The sequence below is a fragment of the Culex quinquefasciatus genome, chromosome 3, assembly GCF_015732765.1.
Source record: "Culex quinquefasciatus strain JHB chromosome 3, VPISU_Cqui_1.0_pri_paternal, whole genome shotgun sequence".
NCBI lineage: Eukaryota > Metazoa > Arthropoda > Insecta > Diptera > Culicidae > Culex > Culex quinquefasciatus.
Window position 1 is genome coordinate 157,017,153 of NC_051863.1, and position 23,628 is coordinate 157,040,780.

The 23,628-nt window shown below is 40.9% G+C and overlaps 5 protein-coding genes across 5 annotated transcripts; 2 read left to right on the top strand and 3 right to left on the bottom strand.

Annotated features, from left to right (window-relative positions):
• Positions 1–2,042: 2,042 nt before the first annotated feature.
• LOC6036301 (farnesol dehydrogenase) lies at positions 2,043–3,125 on the bottom strand. Its single transcript, XM_001846315.2, has 2 exons — positions 2,441–3,125; positions 2,043–2,375 (listed from the first exon to the last, which is right to left on the bottom strand). The coding sequence occupies exons 1-2, from the start codon at positions 2,999–3,001 to the stop codon at positions 2,202–2,204; spliced, it is 735 nt and encodes a 244-aa protein (XP_001846367.2). The 5' UTR covers positions 3,002–3,125; the 3' UTR covers positions 2,043–2,201.
• Positions 3,126–5,472: 2,347 nt separating this feature from the next.
• Positions 5,473–6,477, top strand: LOC6050471 (farnesol dehydrogenase). The gene is made up of 2 exons (XM_001867041.2): positions 5,473–6,187; positions 6,251–6,477. The coding sequence occupies exons 1-2, from the start codon at positions 5,627–5,629 to the stop codon at positions 6,422–6,424; spliced, it is 735 nt and encodes a 244-aa protein (XP_001867076.2). The 5' UTR covers positions 5,473–5,626; the 3' UTR covers positions 6,425–6,477.
• LOC6050473 (farnesol dehydrogenase) lies at positions 6,465–7,353 on the bottom strand. Its single transcript, XM_001867042.2, has 2 exons — positions 6,734–7,353; positions 6,465–6,675 (listed from the first exon to the last, which is right to left on the bottom strand). The coding sequence occupies exons 1-2, from the start codon at positions 7,298–7,300 to the stop codon at positions 6,499–6,501; spliced, it is 744 nt and encodes a 247-aa protein (XP_001867077.2). The 5' UTR covers positions 7,301–7,353; the 3' UTR covers positions 6,465–6,498.
• Positions 7,354–14,184: 6,831 nt separating this feature from the next.
• On the bottom strand, positions 14,185–15,198 carry LOC6036297 (farnesol dehydrogenase). Its single transcript, XM_001846311.2, has 2 exons — positions 14,515–15,198; positions 14,185–14,455 (listed from the first exon to the last, which is right to left on the bottom strand). Exons 1-2 carry the CDS (start codon positions 15,079–15,081, stop codon positions 14,279–14,281), a joined length of 744 nt encoding a protein of 247 aa, XP_001846363.2. The 5' UTR covers positions 15,082–15,198; the 3' UTR covers positions 14,185–14,278.
• Positions 15,199–21,006: 5,808 nt separating this feature from the next.
• On the top strand, positions 21,007–21,980 carry LOC6050476 (farnesol dehydrogenase). Its single transcript, XM_001867044.2, has 2 exons — positions 21,007–21,741; positions 21,801–21,980. Exons 1-2 carry the CDS (start codon positions 21,175–21,177, stop codon positions 21,969–21,971), a joined length of 738 nt encoding a protein of 245 aa, XP_001867079.2. The 5' UTR covers positions 21,007–21,174; the 3' UTR covers positions 21,972–21,980.
• The last annotated feature ends 1,648 nt before the right edge of the window (positions 21,981–23,628 follow it).

The following is a 23,628-nucleotide window of genomic DNA, read 5'->3' on the forward strand; positions in this document are numbered from 1 at the left end:
TCCTTCAATCAAAACATTTCTTCGAAAATCCCAGCTTAACAAGGTCCAATAAACCAAATTTCCAGGTTTTGCTTTTTGGGTGTTTTTGTTACCGCCATGAGTCATAGGTATTAAAAAACACCCAAAAGTAAAAACTGAAAATATGGTTTATTGGACCTTTTCACAAAAAACTCCAGAAGGACAGAGCACCTCTGAAACAATATTTTGCCTGCTATTTTCTCTTGTGAACATTTATTTTTAATATATTTTTGGCAAAATTTTCGATATTTTCCAAAAAACACTATTTTTAAAAACAAAATTTATTGTACTCCCCTAAAACAAAAAAAAACGAAAATTGAAAAAAACGGATTTTTGCAATTTAACTTTCAGTGATAAAAGGTTTTTTTTATTCATAACTTATTTCTATTAGGTCCTTTTAGGTGCTACAACCAGTTTAGGACCGAGGATCACTTAAAAAAAAACTCATTACATTCCATACTTGGAAATCATGTAACTGACGAGGGTTACTTGGTCCAAGCGGTCTTGCAGGTTTTGAACCTGCCGATGTACTCGGAGAAAATGCCCCACAGCTCAGCAGAACTGTAGAGCACCTCCCCGGCTTCCTCTTTCGTGGCTCCACCGTCTCGGGAGCTTCCCTGGCTGCTTCCTGCGGGGCGAGGGCGATCCTTCGATTTTCCGTCCGGGACTGCGCCCGGCAACGGAGGGCGTGAACGCCGGAACTGCTGGACTCTGCTTCTCCGTCTTCCTTGCCGGCGGTTTCGGTTTCGACGCCTGCTGGCGCCTCTGGATGAAGTCCGCACGCTTGGGGCAGCTGCGGTCCGTGGCTTCGTGAGCTCCAGAGCAGTTGGCACACCGCTTCGACTCTGCTTCTTGGACTTTACACTCGTCCGTCTTGTGGGGACTCCCACAGTTGTTGCACCTCCCCTTGAGATGACAGTTCCTGGTTCCATGACTTAGCTGCAAGCAGTTCCTGCACTGGGTCACGTTCGGCCGCTTCTTCCGGTAGGCCTCCCACAGGATGATAGTGCTTGCCACAACCTTCATTGCAGAGAGCTTCTTCAGATTGGTGTATCTCTTGGGGAAGACCACAATGTACGGTGTTTCGTCCACGGTGGACTTTTCCTTCCGCTTGATGACATGCACCTCCAGCGCGTCCAGCTTGAGATCTCTCTTTAGCAGGTACTTGACTTCATCCGGTTTCAGTTCATCAGGCAAACCACGAAGAACCACCCGATGATTTCGTTCACTCCGTCGTTCGTGGGTGTAAAATTCCACTTTCTTCCTCTTTAGGAGCTCCTGCAACTTGTCAAAATCTTTGACAGAGAAGCAGGTCACCTTGGTTTCAAATCGGGTTAGTTTGTAAATCGGATCGAAACCAAATTTACAACTTTACACTATCGCCACGAGCTTGTGAAAATCCGTGGTTTTCTTCACCACCAAAGGTGGTTGCTTTTGTTTACTTGCCGACTGGCCAGGTGCTGGAACCGCGTCTCCTCCTGCTGGGCTGGCATTGTTGTTGTGTTTGTTTTCCGCTAGCGGGCTGAACTTGTTGTTGTTGAGCAGATTCTGCTCCACTTTTCCTTCTCCGGCGACAGCTCCGGTGATCTCAGGGGACTTCTTCCGCTTCCGATTTCCGTGGATGAGTTGAAAGTCATCCGTTTCGGAGGTCTCTTCCACCTCCATCTGTCAAACAACTCGAGGCACGCAACGTTGCCTTTAGCGCGCACGTCACAACACGTCTGCTCTGATCAAGCTGTCGGCGATGAATGAGTGATAAAAGGTATTAAAGTAAAAGTTGTTAAACTACAACTTTGCCGAAATTCAGAAAATAAATACCCAAGATACAGATTTTCATCGCAAGATCGGATCTCTGGTTGCTGAGAAAAAGAAACAGGAAAGTTGAAGTTTTCTAAGTCTCACCTAAACAGCCCGCATTTTCCAATTAATGGTTCAATTTTCAATTCTTGAAAATATATATATTTTTTTTCAAATATTTTTGTGTACTGTTTTTGTATGGACAGCTGTCAAAGTTGTATGGAGACTTGCATGGGGGAATCAATGTTTATTTGTTTCTCTTTGGATAGGAAATGTCAACGATCGTTGATCACTGAAGTTGACATAATTTGTTTTGCAGAACAATGCCTGCTTGCGCTACATCGTTATCTTATCAATCTGGAATGATTCGTCCAATTTTCTGCACATCATCGCCCCTCGCCAACAGGCTTAATGGTCAGCTCGTGCACCTGAACCCGGGGTGGCGTCCCGACCGCGTACAGCACGGCCCCGGCGATGTCCTCCGGTTCGAGCAATGGTGCGCCCGAGTCTCGCAACGCTTGCGAAATCATTTCCGTGTTGACGGCACCGGGGCTGATGCTCTGAAGATTTGAAAATTTGAACAAATAGAACATTAAAATGTTACGAAAATAGTGACTTTACGAACCGTTATTTTGATCTTGGTGCCCTCCTGTTTGAACTCCTGCCGCATCGTTTCCGTGAGCGCCGTAACAGCGTACTTGGACGCACAGTACATGTTCATGTTCGGCAGGGCTGTACTATGGCCTGCGATGCTATTAATGTGTACAATGTGACCATCCACCGATCGTTTCTTCATCGATTGGAACGCCTCCCGGGTGCAGAACACCAGTCCCATCACGTTGGTGTTCATGATCTCCCGCAACTTCTCGGAATTGTCCGTATCCACGAGCTTAGTCTTGATGAAGGTCGCCGCATTGTTGACCAGAACGTCCACACCTCCGAACTGTTCCTCGACCCAACGGAATGTTTGCAAGATTTCCTCCTCCTTGGACACATCGCACTTGGCCGCGTGCAGTCGATCCTTGGCCGAACCCTCCAAGTCTGCCTTCAGCGCTTCGACGCGTTCAATGCGCCGTGCCAGCCCAATTACTACCATTCCGGCGTTGGCCAGAGCCTTGGCGGTGGCCGCTCCGATTCCTGAGCTGGCACCGGTTACGACGGCGATCTTTCCCTGCCAACGGTACATGATGCAGTAGTGATAAGGTTATGAGTCCGTCTGCTCAGCGCCGAAGATAGCTTGAGACTGACTTGTGAGTGGACTGATAGCGATAAGCAGAGCAAAAATGTATGGTTTTGTGAATACAGAATGAGTATTTAGTTACACTCAAAAAGGAAAATTATTTAAAAAAAAATCTGAACTGTTTGATTCATTGGTTTGGAGTCATTCTATCAAATATCAGTATTTCTGGAGTTTTTTTTTAAGTTTTTGCTTTTTGGGTGTTTTTTTTAATACCCCTGACTCAAGGCGGTTTCAAAAACACCCAAAAAGCAAAAACTGGAAATTTGGTGTATTGGACCTTTTCGAAAAAAACTCCAGATTTGCTTGATATCCTATTACCCGACGACTAATTTATTTTTTTTACATAGGCATTTCGGAAGTTGTCGTACAGTAGTTTGTTGTTTTCACACGAAGTTATTATTTTTGCCTTCCTCACCTTCCTGAGGAAAGGCTATAAAATCTCTTGAGAAATGAACTATGTACTTAATTTAACATCCTAGACCCATCTTCACGAATACATATCGACTCAGGACCAAAATTCGAGCAAATGTCTGTTTGTTTGCGACTAAGTATGAACTTAATTTGATCCATCGTTGGATGCATAATCAAAAGAACTTTCAAGTGAGCACTAAAATTTCATCCAATTTGGTCGATCCAGTTACGAGTAATTTGGAAAAACGTTAAAAATCTTGCTCTGAGAGGGAAGGGGTTAAGAGCGAGTTTTTCACCGATGTGAAACAGGTCGTATCGAGGTGCTCCGATTTGGATGAAACTTTCAGGGTTTGTTTATCTATACATGAGATGAACTCATGCCAAATATGAGCCCTATACGACAAAGGGAAGTGGGGTAAAACGGGCATTGAAGTTCGAGGTCCAAAACACATGAAAAATCTTAAAATTGCTCGCATTTTCCGTAAAACTTCATCAATACCAACTCTCTTAGTTGCATTCGAAAGGTCTTTTGAAGCCCTTCAAAATGTGCTATAGACATCCAGGATTGGTTTGACTTTTTCTCATAGCTTTTGCAAATTACTGTTAAAAATGGATTTTTTAAACCCTTAATAACTTTTGGCAACAGCTTCCAACACCCATACTCCCATAGATCAAAAGTTAGGGAATTTCATGGACTATAAGCCAACGGTATTAACTTTTTGGCCAATCGCAGTTTTTCTCATAGTTTTACGATTTCACTAGAACAAACATTTTACAACGTTAGTTTTTGCCCTGTAGGCCAAGAAGACGGCACTTGTTGGTCTCAATTTTGTCATATTCGGAATCCTCAGAAAATTTTACATTAGATTGAGGTTTTGGAATTTTGAATTTGATTGGAAAAAATTTCATTTAGAATTAATTAAAATATTATTTAGAATTTTGTCGGATTAGGGGTAAAACAAGTTTCGCCTACTTGATACAGCATTTGACGTATTGATCATAGGGTAAATAAGATCTATTTCTTTTTTCAACAGTGTTTTATTTAATTATTTTTTAAATCAAAATTACAACTCCAATACTTCTAACTTACGTGAAATTGACCGAGGATTCCGAATATGATAAAATTGAGACCGAAATGTGCCGTCTTCTTGGCCTACAGGGCAAAAACTAACGTTGTAAAATGTTTGTTCTAGAAAAATCGTAAAACTATGAGAAAAACTGCGATTGGCCAAAAAGTTAATACCGTAAGCTTATAGTCCATGAAATTACCTATCTTTTGACTTATGGGAGTATGGATGTTGGAGGCTGTTGCCAAAAGTTATTAAGGGTTTAAAAAAATCCATTTTTAACAGTAATTTGCAAAAGCTATGAGAAAAAGTCAAACCAATCCTAGATGTCTATAGCACATTTTGAAGGGCTTCAAAAGACCTTTCGAATGCATCTCAGAGAGTTGGAATTGATGAAGTTTTACGGAAAATGCGAGCAATTTTAAGATTTTTCATGTGTTTTGGACCTTGAACTTCAATGCCCGTTTTACCCCACTTCCCTTTGTCGTATAGGGCTCATATTTGGCATGAGTTCATCTCATGTATAGATAAACAAACCCTGAAAGTTTCATCCAAATCGGAGCACCTCGATACCACCTCTAGAACAAACCGAGCAGAATCTACAAATACTGCCTCTTAAGTGCACATAATCTTAGATAGGACCACAGACTGTGATAGGACTATCAGCTCCATAAGATTTTGACACTTTTGGACTTTCGGGGAAGGTCTTTCGAACATCTATCCATAAACGGGTCACATTAGGGATTCGGACATAATTTTCATCAAACTACTTGTGCTGATCCTCAGATTGGAAGAATCGCATCACAGTCTTCAGCAAAGTTGTTTCAAACGAGCAATTAGTTCGTGAGGTTTTTGAAGGATATAATAAAAGTGTTGAAAAGATTGAAAGATGTTGAAGGGATCGAACCAAATCTTTGGTCATGATCAAGGGCGCCCATTTTTACGGCAATCTTATGAAATTCAAATGTCCAAAAAAGGTACAACTGATAAGGCACGCGCGTTATCACTAAAACTGCTGGTAGCATATATTTAGCCCCGCCAAGTTCCATTCGACGTTTAGTCAATCGATAACATTCAAACAACTCCCAACACAATGGATCGCTGGGAGGGTAAGGTCGCCGTCGTAACCGGTGCCAGCTCGGGAATCGGCGCGGCTACCGCCAAGGCACTGGCCAATGCCGGCATGACCGTGGTCGGGCTGGCACGCCGTTTGGAACGGGTCAAGGCGTTGAAGGACGAACTGGAGGGACCGGCGAGGGGTCGTCTGTACGCGGCCAAGTGCGACGTGTCGAAGGAGGAGGAAATCGTTAAAACTTTTGCTTGGATCGAGGAACAGTTTGGGGGCGTGGACGTGCTGGTGAACAACGCGGGGATCTTCCGACACACCAAGTTGGTTGAAGCGGACAACTCGGAGAAGTTGCGGGAGGTGATCGATACCAATGTGATGGGACTGGTGTTCTGTACGCGGGAGGCGTTCCAGTCGATGAAGAAGCGATCGGTTGACGGACACATTGTTCATATTAACAGCGTGGCAGGGCATAAAGCAAGTTTACCCAACACGAACATCTACGCGGCGTCCAAGTTTGCCGTTACGGCGCTCACGGAGACCATGCGGTTGGAGTTTAAAACGGAGGGAACCAAGATCAAAGTAACCGTAAGTCTAGTCGTTGATTGGTTCTGTAATTGGATCAAACTCACAGAGAATTCTTATTTTCAGAGTATTAGCCCGGGTGCAGTTCGGACGGAGATCCTTCCAGAGGCCATCATCAATTCTGGAATTCCATTGTTGGAAGCCGAGGACATTGCCGAAGCCGTGCTTTACGTCGTCGCAACGCCACCCCGGGTGCAAGTTCACGAGTTGACGATTAAACCAGTATGTGAAAGCTTTTAATAGAATCTGAGGTGTATTGTATTGAATAATAATAAAAGACTACGTTGAAATATGTATATTTTTAATAAACCAATTTAGAAATTTTCTCCAACGGGTCTGATGGTCAGTTCGTGGATCTGTACCCGGGGTGGAGTGCCAACGGCGTACAGTACAGCTGCCGCAATATCCTCAGCCTCCAGCATTGGCAAATCTTGGTCTTTTTGCATTTCGTTTGGCACCATATCCGTTTTCACCACACCGGGACTGATGCTCTGCAATTAATAAATTCATTAAACTGAAGAAAAAACACAAACCGTTAGAACCACCAACCGTGACCTTAATTTTGGTTCCCTCTGCCAAAAACTCTCGCCGCATCGTTTCCGTAAGGGCCGTAACGGCATACTTTGAAGCCGGGTAGATACTCAACACCGGAAGATTCGGTATGTAATGACCCACCACGCTGTTGATGTGCACGATGTGACCATCAACGGACCGTTTCTTCATCGACTGGAACGCCTCGCGACTACACAGAACAAGCCCCATCACGTTGGTATCGATCACCTCCCGCAAATCACCAGTATTCCCCGGAGCGACCAACTTGGCATCCCTCAGAACTCCAGCATTGTTCACCAGAACGTCCACCCCGCCAAACTTCTCCTCAACCCAGCGAAACGCCCGAAGAATGTCCTCCTCCTTGGAAACATCGCACTTGACCGCGTGCAGACGCTTCCTGGTGGCTTGGTCCTTCAGCCCATCCCTCAACGCCTCCACGCGTTCAACGCGACGTGCCAGCCCAATCACGACCATACCGGCGTTGGCCAGGGACTTTACGATGGCGGCACCGATTCCGGAACTTGCACCCGTTACAACGGCCACTTTACCTGCCCAGCGATCCATACTTTGGAGACAATATCGTACAACTTCAGCGACGAATGATTGAGGTGGGAGTGTAGGGAGAATTTATAGCGGCAAAAACTTTTCTAATCACTGTCCACTTGAGGCGTTACATCAACAAGTTTGTTTGAATAGAACACCGTCCATGACTGAGCACAAATGAGAATTTGATTACGCAATAGCTATCATATGTGAGAACCCTGTTAAAGCGTGATGCATTTTATTTTATTTTTTAATTATACATACTAAATGTAGGAGCTGAAACAATGCTTAAACTACATGATACATACACCTAAGAGCGAATTTATATGAAAACTTGAAATATACAGTATGTAAAAAAAGTATTTACACCCCTCGGGCACTATGCACATTTTGTGATGAAACATGTAAACAATTTAAAGTTTGACAGGAACCTAGTACTACGTTTTGTTAAGAAACTCATGCCAAACATTTTGCTGCAAAAAGCTCATGAAAAGATGGTGTTGGACGAGTTGGGAAATGAAGTGCACCTTCTGTGCAAAACTTTGGTTTGTTTTCATAGCGTGTAAATTTTCCGTGTACATTCAAATGACACAAATAATAAAGAAACAGAGTTTAGCGTGTAACAGAAAAGGCAAGACGCGCGCGTTTTTACTCGATCCGTTCGCGGAAAGAAAAAATCCGAAAAATCGAGAAAAATACAGTCCACTCGAAGTAAAACGGGAAACATTGTGGTCCTGCACGAGCCGGATGCTGAAGTAGTGGTCCGGGAGTGACGGTTGACGGATTTCGACGGGAAATCCGACTTTGAACACGGTCGACGTGTCCGTGTGTGAGACGTCGAGGGGCGTAGCACCCACGCCGCGAAAAAGTGCGCGATCCGACAGTCAGTGCTTTGGAAGACCGGGAAGTGCTCCGGAAGATCGGAAAAAGGTTCCGAAAGACTGGACTAGTGGTCCGGAAGTGACGGAGAAATCCGATTCGTTCGCGTGATTGACGTTAGCGCGTGTGAGAGTGTTTGTGCGACGTCGAGGCGTAGCACCACCTAGCGACGGGCATGGATGATGTTGAGAACGCCCAAAGGTGGTAGGAAGAAGACGCCAAAGAAGAAAACCCCCGCGAAAAGTGACAAGAACGGTGACGCTCAAAAGAGCGATACGCAAGAAGTGAAAGTGGTTCCGGTTACGCCGATCAGCAGGCAGCTTGAGGAACAGCGCCGGAAGGAGGAAGCTCGGAAGATGGAAGAGCAGCAGAAAGTGCTGATGCGGCAGCGGGACGCGGTGGTGGAAAAGCTGGACCGAGTAAAAGCAGCCATCAAGTCGAGCACCGAGCAACTGAACCAGAACTTGAAGAACCTGCACTTCCTGAAGTTGCAGTTGAAGACGGTTGAGGCCTGCTACGGTGAGTTCAATGCATTCCAGAACCAGATCTACGGACTGGCACTCACTCCGGAGCAGGAGAAGCTGCACCGGGCGTGCTACTTAAAATTCGAGACGCTTCACAACATTTTGACGGTTCAGCTCAACGAGTTGATCGAACGGCTTTCAAAGCCAAGCGTCGCGCTCGTTCCGGCCGCCCCCGCGTGTGCAGTTGTGCCGCAGTACTTGCCGCCGCTCAGTGTGCCCTTGCCGAAGTTCGACGGCACTTACGAGAACTGGTTTTCGTTCAAGTGCATGTTCAGGAGCGTGATGGACCGGTACCAGGGTGAGGCTCCGTCGATGAAGCTGTACCATCTACGGAACTCGTTGGTCGGCAGGGCAGAAGGCGTGATCGACCAAGACATCATCAACAACAACGACTACGAGGCAGCGTGGGCTCTCTTGGTGGAAACATACGAGGACAAGCGAGTGATAATCGACAAGCACATCGAAGCTTTGTTCAATCTGCCGAAGATCACAAATGACGACGCCGTCGCGTTCCGGAAATTGATTGACACGTGCGTCAAGCACATCGAGGCGTTGAAGAATCTTCAACTTCCTGTCGACGGATTGGGTGAGCAGATGCTGATGAACCTGCTTGCAGCACGGATGGACAAGGAGACGCGGTTGGCGTGGGAATCGCAATGGAAGGCCGGCGAGCTACCGACGTACGCGGCCACGATCGCGTACCTAAAGGAGAAGTGCCGAGTTCTGGAGGTGGTGGAACAGTGCAGTGTGACGGTGGAAAAAGTGACGCCGCACAGATCAGTAGCGATGCTGATAGCTGGTACGCAGAAGTGTTCCGTATGCAACCGGCAACACGGCTTGAACGGGTGCGAGCAGTTCAAGGGAAAATCCGTCAACGAGAAGTACAGCCATTTGCGGAAATGTGGGTTGTGCTTCAACTGTTTGAGGAGAGGACATCGCGTGGCAGCATGTACGTCTACGAACACCTGCAAGATCTGTGGCAATCGGCATCACACAATGCTGCACACTGGTGGAGTGAAGAAGCAGATGGTCGTTCCGATCTCGACGGTGCCAGTTACGTCGAAGCCAATGGACAAACGCCGCACTCGACCTGCCAGGAAACAGACCCTTCTCTCGACCGCCGTAGTACTCGTCGACGGTGGAAGCAGCGGCCCGCACTTGTGTCGAGCGCTGATAGACTCGGGATCGCAAAACCACTTCGTCACGGAACGGTTTGCCGACAAACTGGCGATCAAGAAGCTCCGCGTCGACTACCAGGTCAGTGGTTTGCACGACTTTAAGACGAGGATCAGCAGCCTGATCCGAGCGACGGTTAAGTCTCGCGTTGGCGATTTCTCGACCGAGCTGGAGCTGTTAGTCACTCCGAGTATAATTGATGACCTGCCGCCGGAATCGATCGACATCACAAGCTGGAACTTACCACCGAACATCAAGCTCGCTGATCCGGGGTTCAATTCGGCAAGCCCAATCGATATGCTGCTGGGAGCAGAATTGTTTTGGAACCTGATAAGGTCAGGTAGGATCACGCTGGCGGAGACCATGCCCTCGCTCAGGGAAACCGAGTTGGGATGGGTTGTCGGCGGTGTCTTGAAGCATTGAAGCGGCAGAGGAGCAGGAAGCGAGGATGGAGGTTTGAAATGCAGTTATTTCAACGTGGGGAGGATGTTGGACGAGTTGGGAAATGAAGTGCACCTTCTGTGCAAAACTTTGGTTTGTTTTCATAGCGTGTAAATTTTCCGTGTACATTCAAATGACACAAATAATAAAGAAACAGAGTTTAGCGTGTAACAGAAAAGGCAAGACGCGCGCGTTTTTACTCGATCCGTTCGCGGAAAGAAAAAATCCGAAAAATCGAGAAAAATACAGTCCACTCGAAGTAAAACGGGAAACAGATGGTTTCCATAAAAAGTTATATAACAAATACTATTACGAAAATAAAAAAGGTGCAAAAAAAGTTTGTACACCTTTCAAAAAATTATTTGTTTAAATTTGTTGACAAATCACCATAAATCCAGTCACCCAACTCCAAATAGGCATCCTTGACTGATTAAAAAAATAATTTTCGTTGGAGTTTCGTATCAACCCGGAATTACGTCGTCGGAAAATCCGCCGGCATCTGAACAGGTCCACAATTCACAAGCCAACCTATGTGGCATCAGAAAAGGCATAACATTTCCGATCTTTTGATAACCATACTTCCAGGTTTTCTATAAAACCCACGTTTTTAAATACCTAAGCAAAAACGTTGTTATGGTTTCGTTTGAGCAACCTGCCAAAAATGTATGGAATTTCGTAATTTTTGTTCTCGTGGATCAAACTTACTTTTTGCCCAGGTATTTAAAAACGTAGGGTATAAAGAAAACCTAGATGTTTGGGTATCAAAAGATCGGAAATTTTATGCCCTTTCCGATTCCACATAGGTTGACTTGTGAATCGTGGACCGGTTCGGATGTCGGCGGATTTTCCGACGACGTAATTCCGGATTGGTACGAAATTCCAACGAAAAATCTATTCTATCGATACTAATACCCCCAAAACGGTGTTATACCCACTCCAAAATGTTTATTTAGCAATTCTATGGTAATATATTGACATATAGTTGAATTAAAAGTTTGCAAAATTAAGTTTAGATAAGTTTTATATAGAATTTCCAGAGTTATATAAACTTTTATACTAAGTAGTTAGTAAACTTTATATTCAATCCAAATTATTTTTTGAATCAGTCAAGGATGCCTATTTAGAGTTGGGAGACTGGATTTATGGTGATTTGTCAACAAATAACATTATTTATGTTAATTTTTCGTAAGGTGTACAAACTTTTAGAAAGGTGTACAAACTGTTATGGACCCCCTTTTCCTATAGTGGACCCGGGTCCACTATAGGAAAACTGTTATTTTTATACCAAATTTCACCGATATTTGATGTTTTGATGCATGGTGTAGGTCTAATGATAGATATAATTAATAAAAGATGAATTTTGCTCACTTTTCCTCATAAACAAATATGTTTTATTAACAATTTTGGCTAAAAACAACAAAAAACCTAACAGACATTTAAACACATTTATTTCCGTAAAGGATCAGAGAAAACGTTTCAAAAACTACTGTACACATAAAAATGATTAAAAAAGTAATTTTGATGCATTTTTTTTCATATTAATTACATATACAATTACAAATAGTTGACCGAAACAAAACAATAGATTTGTTTACAGTTACTGATAAAATCACGCGTGTTTATTTTCCAAATATGTTTTGTTATTGATTTTTCATTATAAAAAATCATTTCAAACTTCAATTTTGATGTTTCAGTTAAGTACAATTAAGTATAGTTTTGATTAATTATAAATTCTTACGGCTTCAGCATTTTTGATACTTTTAACATGAAAACAGCTATATTTATACTCATAATTGAAAAAAATATGCAATTAGGTTTGTTACAACAAGCATTCATTGTATGATTAAGAGAAACTTTTGCTTAAATACACAGTTGTCTTCATTTTTGAAGGTTAAATTAACAGGGGTCCACTTTTGGAAAAGTTTGGATTTTCGTTGTCCTATATTGGACCCCCCTAATTTTTGCTTGAAAATGAGCAGTTCTTCGTTTTATTTTAGTAAAGCTACTTAAACTTACATTATTAAGACTTGCTGAAGTCAAAAAATGATTGGATAGCTAATTCAATCATAAAATATAAAGGCAGTTTTGTTGCGAAAATGCTAGTGGCCTTGGCAGATTTCAGGTGTCGAACTCAAAACACTCATTTTGGTGAAAAGGGCAATTCAATGTTAGTCAACATTATTTGAAATGATGCTGAACAGGCCAAATAAAAGATTTGTACACAACAACATGCTTGAAATTGTGATTTTATTGAATTTTTCATCAAAAACCCTTCAGAGGGTCCACTATAGGAAAGGGGTCCACTAATGGATAACGTACCCTATTTTTAAATTAAATTTAACCAAAATCTATACATTAGAAAAAAATACAGTTCGTATTCGATTACACTCAAACCGCGATGGTTTGACACTAACTGTTGTCAAACGAACGGGGTCACTTTTTAGTTTCACGCCCCTTTTACACGGAGTTCACACACATTACCAAACGTTTGTTTTGATAGTGTGCGTGAGCGCCGTGTAAAAAGTGACAGTTTATCACTTTTTAGTTTGACTTTAACCAACCAACGAGGTACAAACTAAAAAAGTGCCAAGCGAAAAATATAAAAATTGGGGCGACATAAACTTTAAAAAAATATTTGCAACGGCTTTATACAAGAATTCATGATTAATAGATTTTATGAATTTAGGGATTTAAGATTTTGAAAATTTAAGAATTTAAAAATGAAAAATGATTTTTGAGAGCTATTTATATAAAATTATATAGAAATACTCGAAAATCTACGCCTTTGGATCTTCGGTAATGTTGAAAGTCAAATCAAATCAAATCAAATTATTCGCTCTACAGCATTGCCTTGGCGTTCTCGATTGCGAGATTAATTTAAAATTCAAAAAAGTTATACCGAAATGTTTACTTTTTAAGAAAAAAGCTATTGTGATTGATTAGCCTAACAAACTAGCCATCAAAAGACACAAATTATTGCACAAACTCAATTCGCGAAAAATGGACTTTTTCTTCCAATTTTTGTATGGAGAATTAGGGCAGATTGTCGCAAAACTTCGAAAAATTTTAAGAACGGTTTTTTTTTGCTCATAATCAGCGATGGAATCATCATCAAAAGAAAATCTTTGAATGCTAATCAAGAGAAAAATTCCCAAGGGAGCATGGCTCTCCTCTCTCGCGCACGAAAGATCGGTAAAAAGAATCTAAAAAAAAACATCATCTTGATTATTCGACGGAACATCTTTTTCACTACTACACTTGCCAGTGTAACGTCACACGTCAAATAATGACCTGTCACATTTTGTAGATAGACAATGTGTGTAAACAAAGTGAAATAAATATTTTTGAGTGGTTCTGACAAGGAAATTCACAAAAAATCATCAGCAGAATTTCAGGAGCGATTTGCTTTTGCGTGGTTTGCCTCCTCTCTCTTTCGCGGGTGAAGAAAGTTCGCAAGCGAAATTGATTTTTTCGCGATTATTCCATTCCTGCGTCATAATTAAGTAAACAAGAGGGAAAAGCCATAACAATAATATTTATTTTTTTATGGCAAAAAAAAATCCAAACAGATGGAATTAAAAAAAAATTATATTTAAAAATGCAAATTAAATTTTTTTAAACATAAGTAATTTTAAAAAATTAATTAAGACATTCAAATTTTAAAAAGGAACTAAATTCTACAGTTTAGAGTTTACAAATCAAATAAAATATGGAAAAAATGTCTTGTGTTCTTTAAAAGACTTTCATTTTCTTGAAAAAATGGTTTTCATAAAAAGTTAGACCAATTTTTCATATAAAAAACTTTCATAACGCAGTTGTTTTAAAAGAAAATTGGATAACTTTTCTTCGAATTAAAATACTCTTCATCAACAACGTAAGCAATTTGTAAAATGTAGAATCTACATGCGGTAAATTTTATTTTTATTCATATTTTCCTCTATAATCATCTTTTGGATTCCAAAGATTTTTATTCTCTTATTTAAAAACTCTCTCCAACTGGCTTGATGGTCAGCTCGTGCACCTGCACACGTGGTGGCGTGCCAACGGCGTACAGCACAGCATCGGCAATGTCCTGCGATTCCAGCATTGGGAATTTCCCAAGTTCCTTCATTTCATCGGTGATAATCTCCGTATCCACCGCTCCAGGACTAATGCTCTGTAAATTTGCCGAATATAATTTTTCGTTTTTTTGGCGAATGTTGAATAAGTACTTACCGTAACCTTAATTTTTGTCCCCTCGGCCGAAAACTCCCGCCGCATGGTTTCCGTAAGGGCCGTTACGGCAAACTTGGACGCCGAGTAGATATTCAGACCCGGAAAGTTCGGCACGTTATGCCCGGCAATGCTGTTGATGTGCACGATGTGTCCATCAACCGATCGCTTCTTCATCGACTGGAACGCCTCGCGGGTACACATGACCAGCCCCATCACGTTGGTATCGATCACCTCTCGCAACATCGCGGTATTTCCGGGCGCGACAAGGGAAGTCTTCCTCGCAATACCGGCATTGTTGACCAGCACGTCCACCCCGCCAAACTTTTCCTCAACCCAGCTGAATGCCTTCAGGATGTCCTCCTCCTTCGAAACATCGCACTTGACCGCGTGCAGACGCTTCCGGGTAGCCTCGTCCTTCAGATCATACCTCAGCGCTTCCACGCGTTCAACACGACGTGCCAGCCCAACCACGACCATGCCGGCTTTGGCCAGGGACTTGGCAATGGCGGCACCAATACCGGAACTCGCCCCCGTAACAACGGCCACTTTACCTGTCCAGCGATCCATCGTTTAAAATTGGCGCTTGCAGAATCACACTTCCGACTTGTTCAGAATAAGACTTTAGACTGGAGCGTGATGCGTGAGTCGGTGTTCATATCTGGACGCGGTTTTCTAGTCGTTTCGCCACTTGAGCGCTATTCTCTCACGTTGGGACATTTGTTTAGATTGATTCGCCAAATGACTGCGCACAATTTTAAAATGATGACGAAGATTTGGTTGGGTACCATATTAGGAGTTTTGGCTGCGGTGCTCAAATAATAGGACTTATTATGATACCTGCTTTATTTCTCACGGCAAGATCTACCGTAGGTCTACACCAATCATTTTTTATTAGACTTATTAACACTGGAACGCCCAACGCATGTCCAACTTACACGGACGCCCAAGCCTCCCAAAAAAGTTGGAACGGTAACTTCAACACGCTCGTTCTCGGGCATAACTCAACCAATAGGGACGATTCTTGTTCCCAGTGATTTGTAAGAATGTCTAGATGATCCTAAAATTTTGCAGAACTTGATTTGAACAAATCTGTAATTTCTGCGACCGAAAACATCGTTCCAACTTTTTTTAAACAACTGCCTCCGCGGAATTTTCGGCGATTTTTTTTTTACACGCGAAGAAAAAAGTTGGAACGATGTTTTTGATCGCAAAAATTACAGATTTGATCAAATTAAGTTCTGCAAAGGTCTAGAATCATCTAGACATCCTAACAAATCACTGGAAAGAAGAATCATTTTGATTGGTTGAGTTATGCCCAAGAACCATTGAGTTGAAGTTACCGTTCCAACTTTTTTGGAGCCTTGGGCGTTGGAATGTTAAAAACAAACTCCAAATTTGTAAAAAAAATACAGCTGAATTATTATTGAACTCAGTGTAACATTCACTTAAATCTTTTCATATTCGGGATACCATTTCGTTTTTGTAATGAATATAACTGCCGTTCTACGCATAATTGTCCCATGTTCAAGAAGGGCAACTGAGAAAAACGCGATTGAAATTTTGCGATCGATTTCCCGATCGTAGGTCCCTATTCGCCCTATTTGTCCCTAATCACCCCGGTTAACATTTTATCCCATCCTTATTTGTAATCCTCTTGTAGGTAAACAGGTAAACAATATGAAATGCTTCACAAAACTCATGATATCGTGCATGACAATACTTGGTAGGACAATTATGTTCAACGATGGGACAAACAGACTTGGTGTTGTTTTCAATGATTTCTAAACAAAGTACTAGATTTTGTGTGTTTTCAGAAAGTATACGTAAAACTAAACTTAGAAATGATAAAAACTCAGAATCGTCCAAAAATGGCATGGGACAATTGTGCGTAGAACGGCAGTAAAATACCGTCAACAAGGGTGACAGAAATTTGTATGACCCAATCTCACCCCAGACCCAATGTAACCCCTGATGACGGTATTAAAGTCGAGAACAGAACACTGATGAAGTCTGCAAGTAGTAGACGAAATACGTATCTGTCAAGATATTAAAAATATATAGCGGAATTAAAAGGAACAACTCGTCTCTTTGTATTCACAGTAATGCATTCTGCTAAAACGCTCAACCAAACCACAAGTATTAAAGCTTAAAGCTAACCAGTGTCACCTTAGCTATCAATGGCCGTTGTTATTTTGTTCTAACCCAGGGCTGCTCTACCTCCGGTTGAGCCAGATCCGGCCAGCGAAGCCATTTTATCCTGCCCACGACACGTTGAGCTAATGGATAGCGACGGCTTTTTGAAATTATTCAATGACCGGCAAAAAAAACTGATTATTGCCTTTGTGGAAATTTGATTTTTTTTATATATTTTTGTGTGTGAGGAACTTGAACATTAAAAAATAATTGCAATGCCAAAGTATTTTTAATTACTTTTCATTGCAATCGATAAAAACTACTATTACAGTTCAGACTCGATAATCCGAAGGTCTTGGAAAAATTTAACTTTGGATAATCGAACCAGCGAAAAAAAAATCGTTGTATTAAATATTTTTGATTGTCTAGTTTAAGTATGAGCATGAGCATGAGAGACCACCCATGGTTGTCCTTCTCCGTTGCTGAACAGAACCGTAATATCCTTTCAACACTACTGATCATAGGCTTCGACTATAAAGTGGTATTTCCCTTATCAACAGCATGTATGAATGCGCCGAAAAGATAAAACGCCATGATTTCCAGAACAAGATCAGTTGCGAATAGGTAACAGTCATTGGCCACCAACGGCGCCCGCCATGTCAGTTTGTAGATCTCGATTTTAAGGGACGGGAATGTTAGTTAGCGCAGGTTGCTACTAGGGCAGCTGATTTACTCTGTGCTTACACCCCACAAGCGCCAAGAACCTGAAAATTGGTTAGTAGGATAGGGATAGAAGATGATGATGCGACCCAAAATCATAGTGTTTGTTGAAAGGTATTATATTTTATTCTCAAGGCAAACAATCGGTTGCTGCGGATGAGACATTTCCCGTTTAACTGTTGTTAAATTTTTTGAAATGGTTTAATCTTAGACAGCCGGCTGTGGAAAGATAAAACCAAATAATATTTATTTATAAAATGAGGTGTTAAACGCAATGCTGCAATGATAGCGTAGTCTGATTTTTAATTATATAATCATTTAGTTTATGAATTTGTTACGGAATAGACGCGACGAACTCAATCATCAAGTGCCTTCCGATCTTCTTTTTGTTAGCTAGATAAGGTATTGATTTTCGTTGCCTCTCGAGCTACGATGCTATGGAGAGGGCTTAACACACAAACAGCCGACGTCGAGCCCTCCGAGCTACTGAGCTATGGGAAGGTCTTTTCAACACAAAAAAGACTCGCGCACCACACGACGTTCTTGATGAATCAAAATAATTTTGTTACGCGATAAACCTAATTAACTCGGATCGTTTTTATCGAAAACTTTATCACAATTCACGACAAAAATGCGAAACAAAAGGCACACAAAAAAAAATCACTTTTCACTCCGAATATTTTTTTACGACCACGCGCTCCCTTTGCCAATTATGCACTCTATTTTTGATTGTCGAGTTTAAGTATGACCCCTAAACTACGCTAAAGTTATACAAAAATTTTAAATCAAAGATGGCGGCCAAAATAACGGAGATGAAATGTTGTAAAATGCATTTTGTTATTTAATAAGCAACCAAATATTAAAATTTGGCTAAAATGGGGTCGCAGAACTTGAAATTGATAAAAAACAAGAAAAAAACGTTACTTAATGGTTGGTGCCTTCCTCGCATATTGTTATCGAAATATCTGAGATCAGGCCTCAAAAAAAGATTATTAAAAGTACTTATAACTATTGATAGGATTATCAGGTCTTCAATCTTTTAAGCCTGTTGGAAAGGTCTTTTGATTACCTTTCCAACGATGGGTCGCATGACAGATCGGTACAACTTTTTCATTAAAGTATTTGAGATCCGGCCTCAAAAAAGTGTATAAATAACACTTAAGTGCTCATAACTTTTGATGGGGTTGTCAGATCTTCGCGTTGGAAAGGTCAAATACCTTTCTAACAATATATAGCATGACGAGTTTTCTTACATCCTTTTTTACAATATTTCAAACTACAGCCAAATCGTATTTTTAGCATAACTTTTGAAGTACTTTTCTAAACTTCATAATATTAACTAGGGTCTTGTGGAACCCCAAGACGGATCAAATGAGACCAAAAGGGTCCAAATCGGTTCAGCCAGTCCGGAGATAATCGTGTGCATATTTTTCGATGCACGGACTTACATACATACACACGCACAGATATTTGTTCAGTATTCAATTCTGAGTCGATAGGTATACGCGAAGGTGGGTCTACGAGGTCAAATAAAGAAGTTCATTTTTCGAGTGATTTTATAGCATTTCCTCATTGAGAGGAGGAAGGCAAAAATCGAAAAAATGGTTCGTAATTCAATTTTTCGAAGTCCCATAAATATCTTTGGATAATCGAGTCTGGACTGTACAATATGACCTTAAATGCAAAACTTCATTTATTATTATATGTTTTATTTGTGTACTGGTGAACTTTTCACAAATATTTGTAATTTCTGTTCCCATTTTTTACGTGAAATTACTCAAAAAGAGATAATATTCAGCCAACCAAATGTTCAACCTTCCAAAATTCAAATTTTCTTGTCTGTGAAAATAACAGTAAGGTTAAGATTTACTTGAACTTCATTGTTTTTTTTTCAATTTCTTATTTTTAATAATAATCTTTAAACACTTAGAACTATTAATTTTTCTTTAAAGTTTAAATAATACCTAGCTTGGAATAGTTAAACAAAAAGAATTTATGAATTTAAAAATTTCAACAAAATCTGCAAAAATTAAATAAATATGAAATGACGAAAATAAGTTATACTTACTGGAGTTTTGTTGTTTGATTTAAACTTATTTTCAATATTTTTGTATTATTGATGCATTATTGAAGATTTTTTTATGTTATTTTTAAAATGCTTAACAATATAGTAATTTTTAAAATATATTCATTTTCATGAAACTAAAACAACTGCGTTTAAAATAAGTTAATTATTCCAAATTTCATGAAGCGACCAAAAATGCAAAAACTCAGCATTTGCGTAACCGTCACTCACCGATTCCTTATCTCAAACAAAAAGTGCGATACGTAATAATGATAAATGAAGCTTAATAGATATACGAGGCACAGGTTGGTAGAACAGAGTTATAGGCGTCATCCATAAAGTACGTACGCTCTTAGGGGGAGAGTTACCGTAGGTGTGACAAGATGTGACGAAGGGGGGAGGGGGGTTTGCGAGACTGTGACGTCACGCTAGGTTGTTTTTTTTATGATTGCATCGTTTCTAACATTGTTTGCTTACTATTATTTAGCAGTATCACATTATAATTTATTATATGGTCACTTTTTCAATATAAATAAATGCTTTGAAAGCGGGTGTTCATAAAAAAAACTGCTATACAGCAACTCCATTCGAAAAGAGCCTGAACCGAAAAAAAAGTTCTCCGATAGGGCTCTACATTTTTCTGGGGGTTCCTTGGCTAAAATAATTAGACCCGTATTTTTTTTTTGTTTGGCCATTAGGGTGGCCTACATCGTGCTAGGGTGATTCGAAAAATGGCAATTTTCGTCTTTTTTCGCAAAAACCACATTTTTTAAAAGGTCATATCTCCGTGTCATTTCATTCGATTTTAGCTGTCTTAGACGCAAAAGCAAGGTGATTAGTTTGGCTATTTGAGAAAAATAGTAAAAGTTTCAAAATTTTCGTAGTTAAAATACGCACTTTTTGGTACTCAAACATGTATAGGTCATCGCTGAAATTTTTAAGTTATCGCAGTTTTAGTGAAAAAAGTTGTTTTCTTTCCGAATTTTTTGCGTCGAAAAACTCAGTTTTTATTTTCAAAAAATCATATCTCAGAAACGTACGGTTCGACATGTTCCGACAATTTTCCGAGAAATCAGATAAAAATATTTTCAGACATAGGCTCTTTGGTCCAGACACGGTCAAAACGCCATTTCAAGTTTTCAATTTTGGCCGATTTTTGCGTGACATACTTTATGGATGACGCCTAAGGTGGGTTTATTTTATTGTGGTTTTTGGCTGAAATATTCATAAGGAGAAAACACTTCCTAACGCTTTAAGATGTTCTCAGGTCACGATTGGACTTTTTTGTCAACCTTCAAAGGGCAAAACTCGCATAATAAAAACAAAATAGTTTGTAACGGAATTCAAGTGATCAAATGAAAAAATTTGTCAGTTGTTGTATGCTGTTCTAAGTTTGAAGTTTTAAGACAAACATATATTTTTTTAAATATTTTTCTCAAAAATCTTTTATTACATCATTCTATGGAAAAATATCAAATGAGTTAGCACTCATCAACCTAGTAAAAGCGGTGTGATGTTTTTTTTTGCAGTATCACTTCAAGTGATATTCTAAGTAACGGGAGTGATTTGAGAATACTGCGAAGTCATTATAAAATCAAAACCTTTGAAGGTGGCAGCACGGTCAATAATAGATGTGCAAATAAAGCAAAGTGGCGTCACGCTAACTTAAACCAGTTGAAGGCAATTTATTCCCATGCAAAGCCTGGTACAGACTGGACGTAATTTTCAAACAATTCCAAACGATGGATCGCTGGACAGGTAAAGTGGCCGTTGTCACGGGTGCGAGTTCCGGGATCGGCGCCGCCATCGCCAAGTCTCTGGCCAGCGCCGGCATGGTCGTAGTTGGGTTGGCACGTCGCGTTGAACGCGTGGAAGCACTGAGGGATGACCTTGAAGACGATGAGTCCCGGAACCGCCTGCACGCGGTCAAGTGTGATGTCTCAAACGAAGAGGACATTCTGGAGGCGTTCCGGTGGGTCGAGGAAAACCTCGGCGGAGTTGATGTGCTGATCAACAATGCTGGAGTATTGCCGGAAACGACGCTGGTCACACCGGGCAATACCGAAATTCTTCGCCAAGTTATGGACATCAACGTGATGGGGCTTGTGCTGTGCAGTCGGGAGGCGTTTCAGTCGATGAAGAAACGCTCCGTCGATGGACACGTCGTGCACATCAACAGCATTTCCGGCCATACCGTGCCGAACTTTGCCAAGCTGAACATGTACTCGGCGTCGAAGTTTGCCGTGACGGCCCTCACGGAAACCATGCGGCGGGAGTTTGCAGCAGAGGGGACTAAAATTAAGGTCACGGTGAGATTTTATGCAAGCTGCAATTGTGCGAGTTAGTTTTAAAGATATCTTATTCACAGAGCATCAGTCCTGGTGCGACCGGTACCGATATTCTGCCGCCCGAAGTAAAGGAGGTCATGCCGTTGCTGGAAGCGGAGGATATTGCGGCAGCGGTTCTGTACGCCGTCGGAACACCGCCACACGTTCAGGTTCACGAGCTGACCATAAAGCCCATCGGGGAGTTTTTCTGAACCGTTGAACAGTGATTGTAATTTGCTTATTGAAAAAGGCCACAAAATACTCACTAGGATGTAACAAAAATGACTTTTTGGCGGGCATTCAAGGGTTTGTTCCGGTGGGCATACTAAGCCCAAATCCAAAATATGAGCTTGATTGGACGTAACAGGAGCTGGCGCTCCGCCCTTTAATTTTAAATGAGATTTAACCCGTAATTTTTTTTTTTCAAAAGTGTCACTTTTTTGGGCATTTTGGCCACTGAAGCGTTTATTTTTAACATCATTGGCGTGTAGGCCAGATCCTTGCGCATCTTTTGGTATATATAACGTTGAAATTTGGAGCAAAAAAAAATTTACGGGTTAAATCCCATTTAAAATTGAAGGGCGGAGCGCCAGCTCCTGTTACGTCCAATCACGACCAATCCAATACTTAGTATGCCCACCAGAACAAACCCTTGAATGCCCGCCAAAAAGTCATTTTTGTTACACTCTAATACTCACTCTTATTGCTCACTTAGCTCTGTCAAATAATTGTTAGTCGAATTTTAGGAGAACACGTTCTGCAAAAGTTGAATAAAAAATCATACTTAATTTGCCTTGCTCAAAGAGGTATGGTTATGATTCTGCTCTGAAAATGAACTTTCTTTAAAAAACACACACACACCCTGAGAACTACCTTCATGTAATGCATACTTATAAACTCCGAATTGAAAACTAAACAAATAGTTATCAGGGAGTGTTTGTATGTCACAAAAATGTAGCAAAGTTTTCTTAGCACCCATTTTTATTTTGAAACATCATTTCTTTTCACTTTGATTGCACACACACAACCTCACGCAAGATGTGAGCTTAACCGCTTCACGAAATTCGCCATCACTATCTTTTCACTTGCGCTAACGTTTTCACATCGTTTAAGATATGATATTGCTTCCAACTACCGGCAACATGTTTAGTCACCCACCTGAAAAAAAATAATAATCCCGAAACATTCGAAATTCGTAATTTTCAGTATAAGAACGGGCCATGACCTATCTTAGTCTAGCCCTTACACCTACATCTCACCCTTGCTCTGAGTCAGTACGAGCAACACGCTAGAACACGCTTTGAGTGTTCGTGCCAGGCAGTCACACCTTCTTTTCTGGTGTGGAAAAGTACTTAGAGATAAGAGAACAGTTAATAAAATCAAACGGTGGATAATAAACAGCTATAAACAGAAGAAGCAGTGAAAATAAAAACAGGAGAGCAACTCTCTACGAAATCCTCGACAAAATCGGCCGATTTCGACCATTTTTTTTTTTGTGCTCAAACTTTGTGGGGGCCTTCCCTATGACCAAATAAGCTATTTTGTGTCATTGGTTCACCCATACAAGTCTCCATACAATTTTGGCTGCTGTCCATAGAAAAATATTCAAACAGCTGTAACTTTTGAGTGAATTGTCTGATCAATTTGGTGTCTTCGGCAAAATTGAAGGTTTTGTTGAGGACTATTGAGAAAAAATAGGTACACGGAAAAAAAATTGGCAAGTTTTTAATCAACTTTTTTTCACTTAACTTAAATATTTTCAAAATATTTTTTTCGAAAAGATCAGAAAATTTCACGAATGTTTCATATTTAACATTGAAAATCGGACCATTAGTTCCTGAGATATCGACATTAGAAAATGGTGAGTTG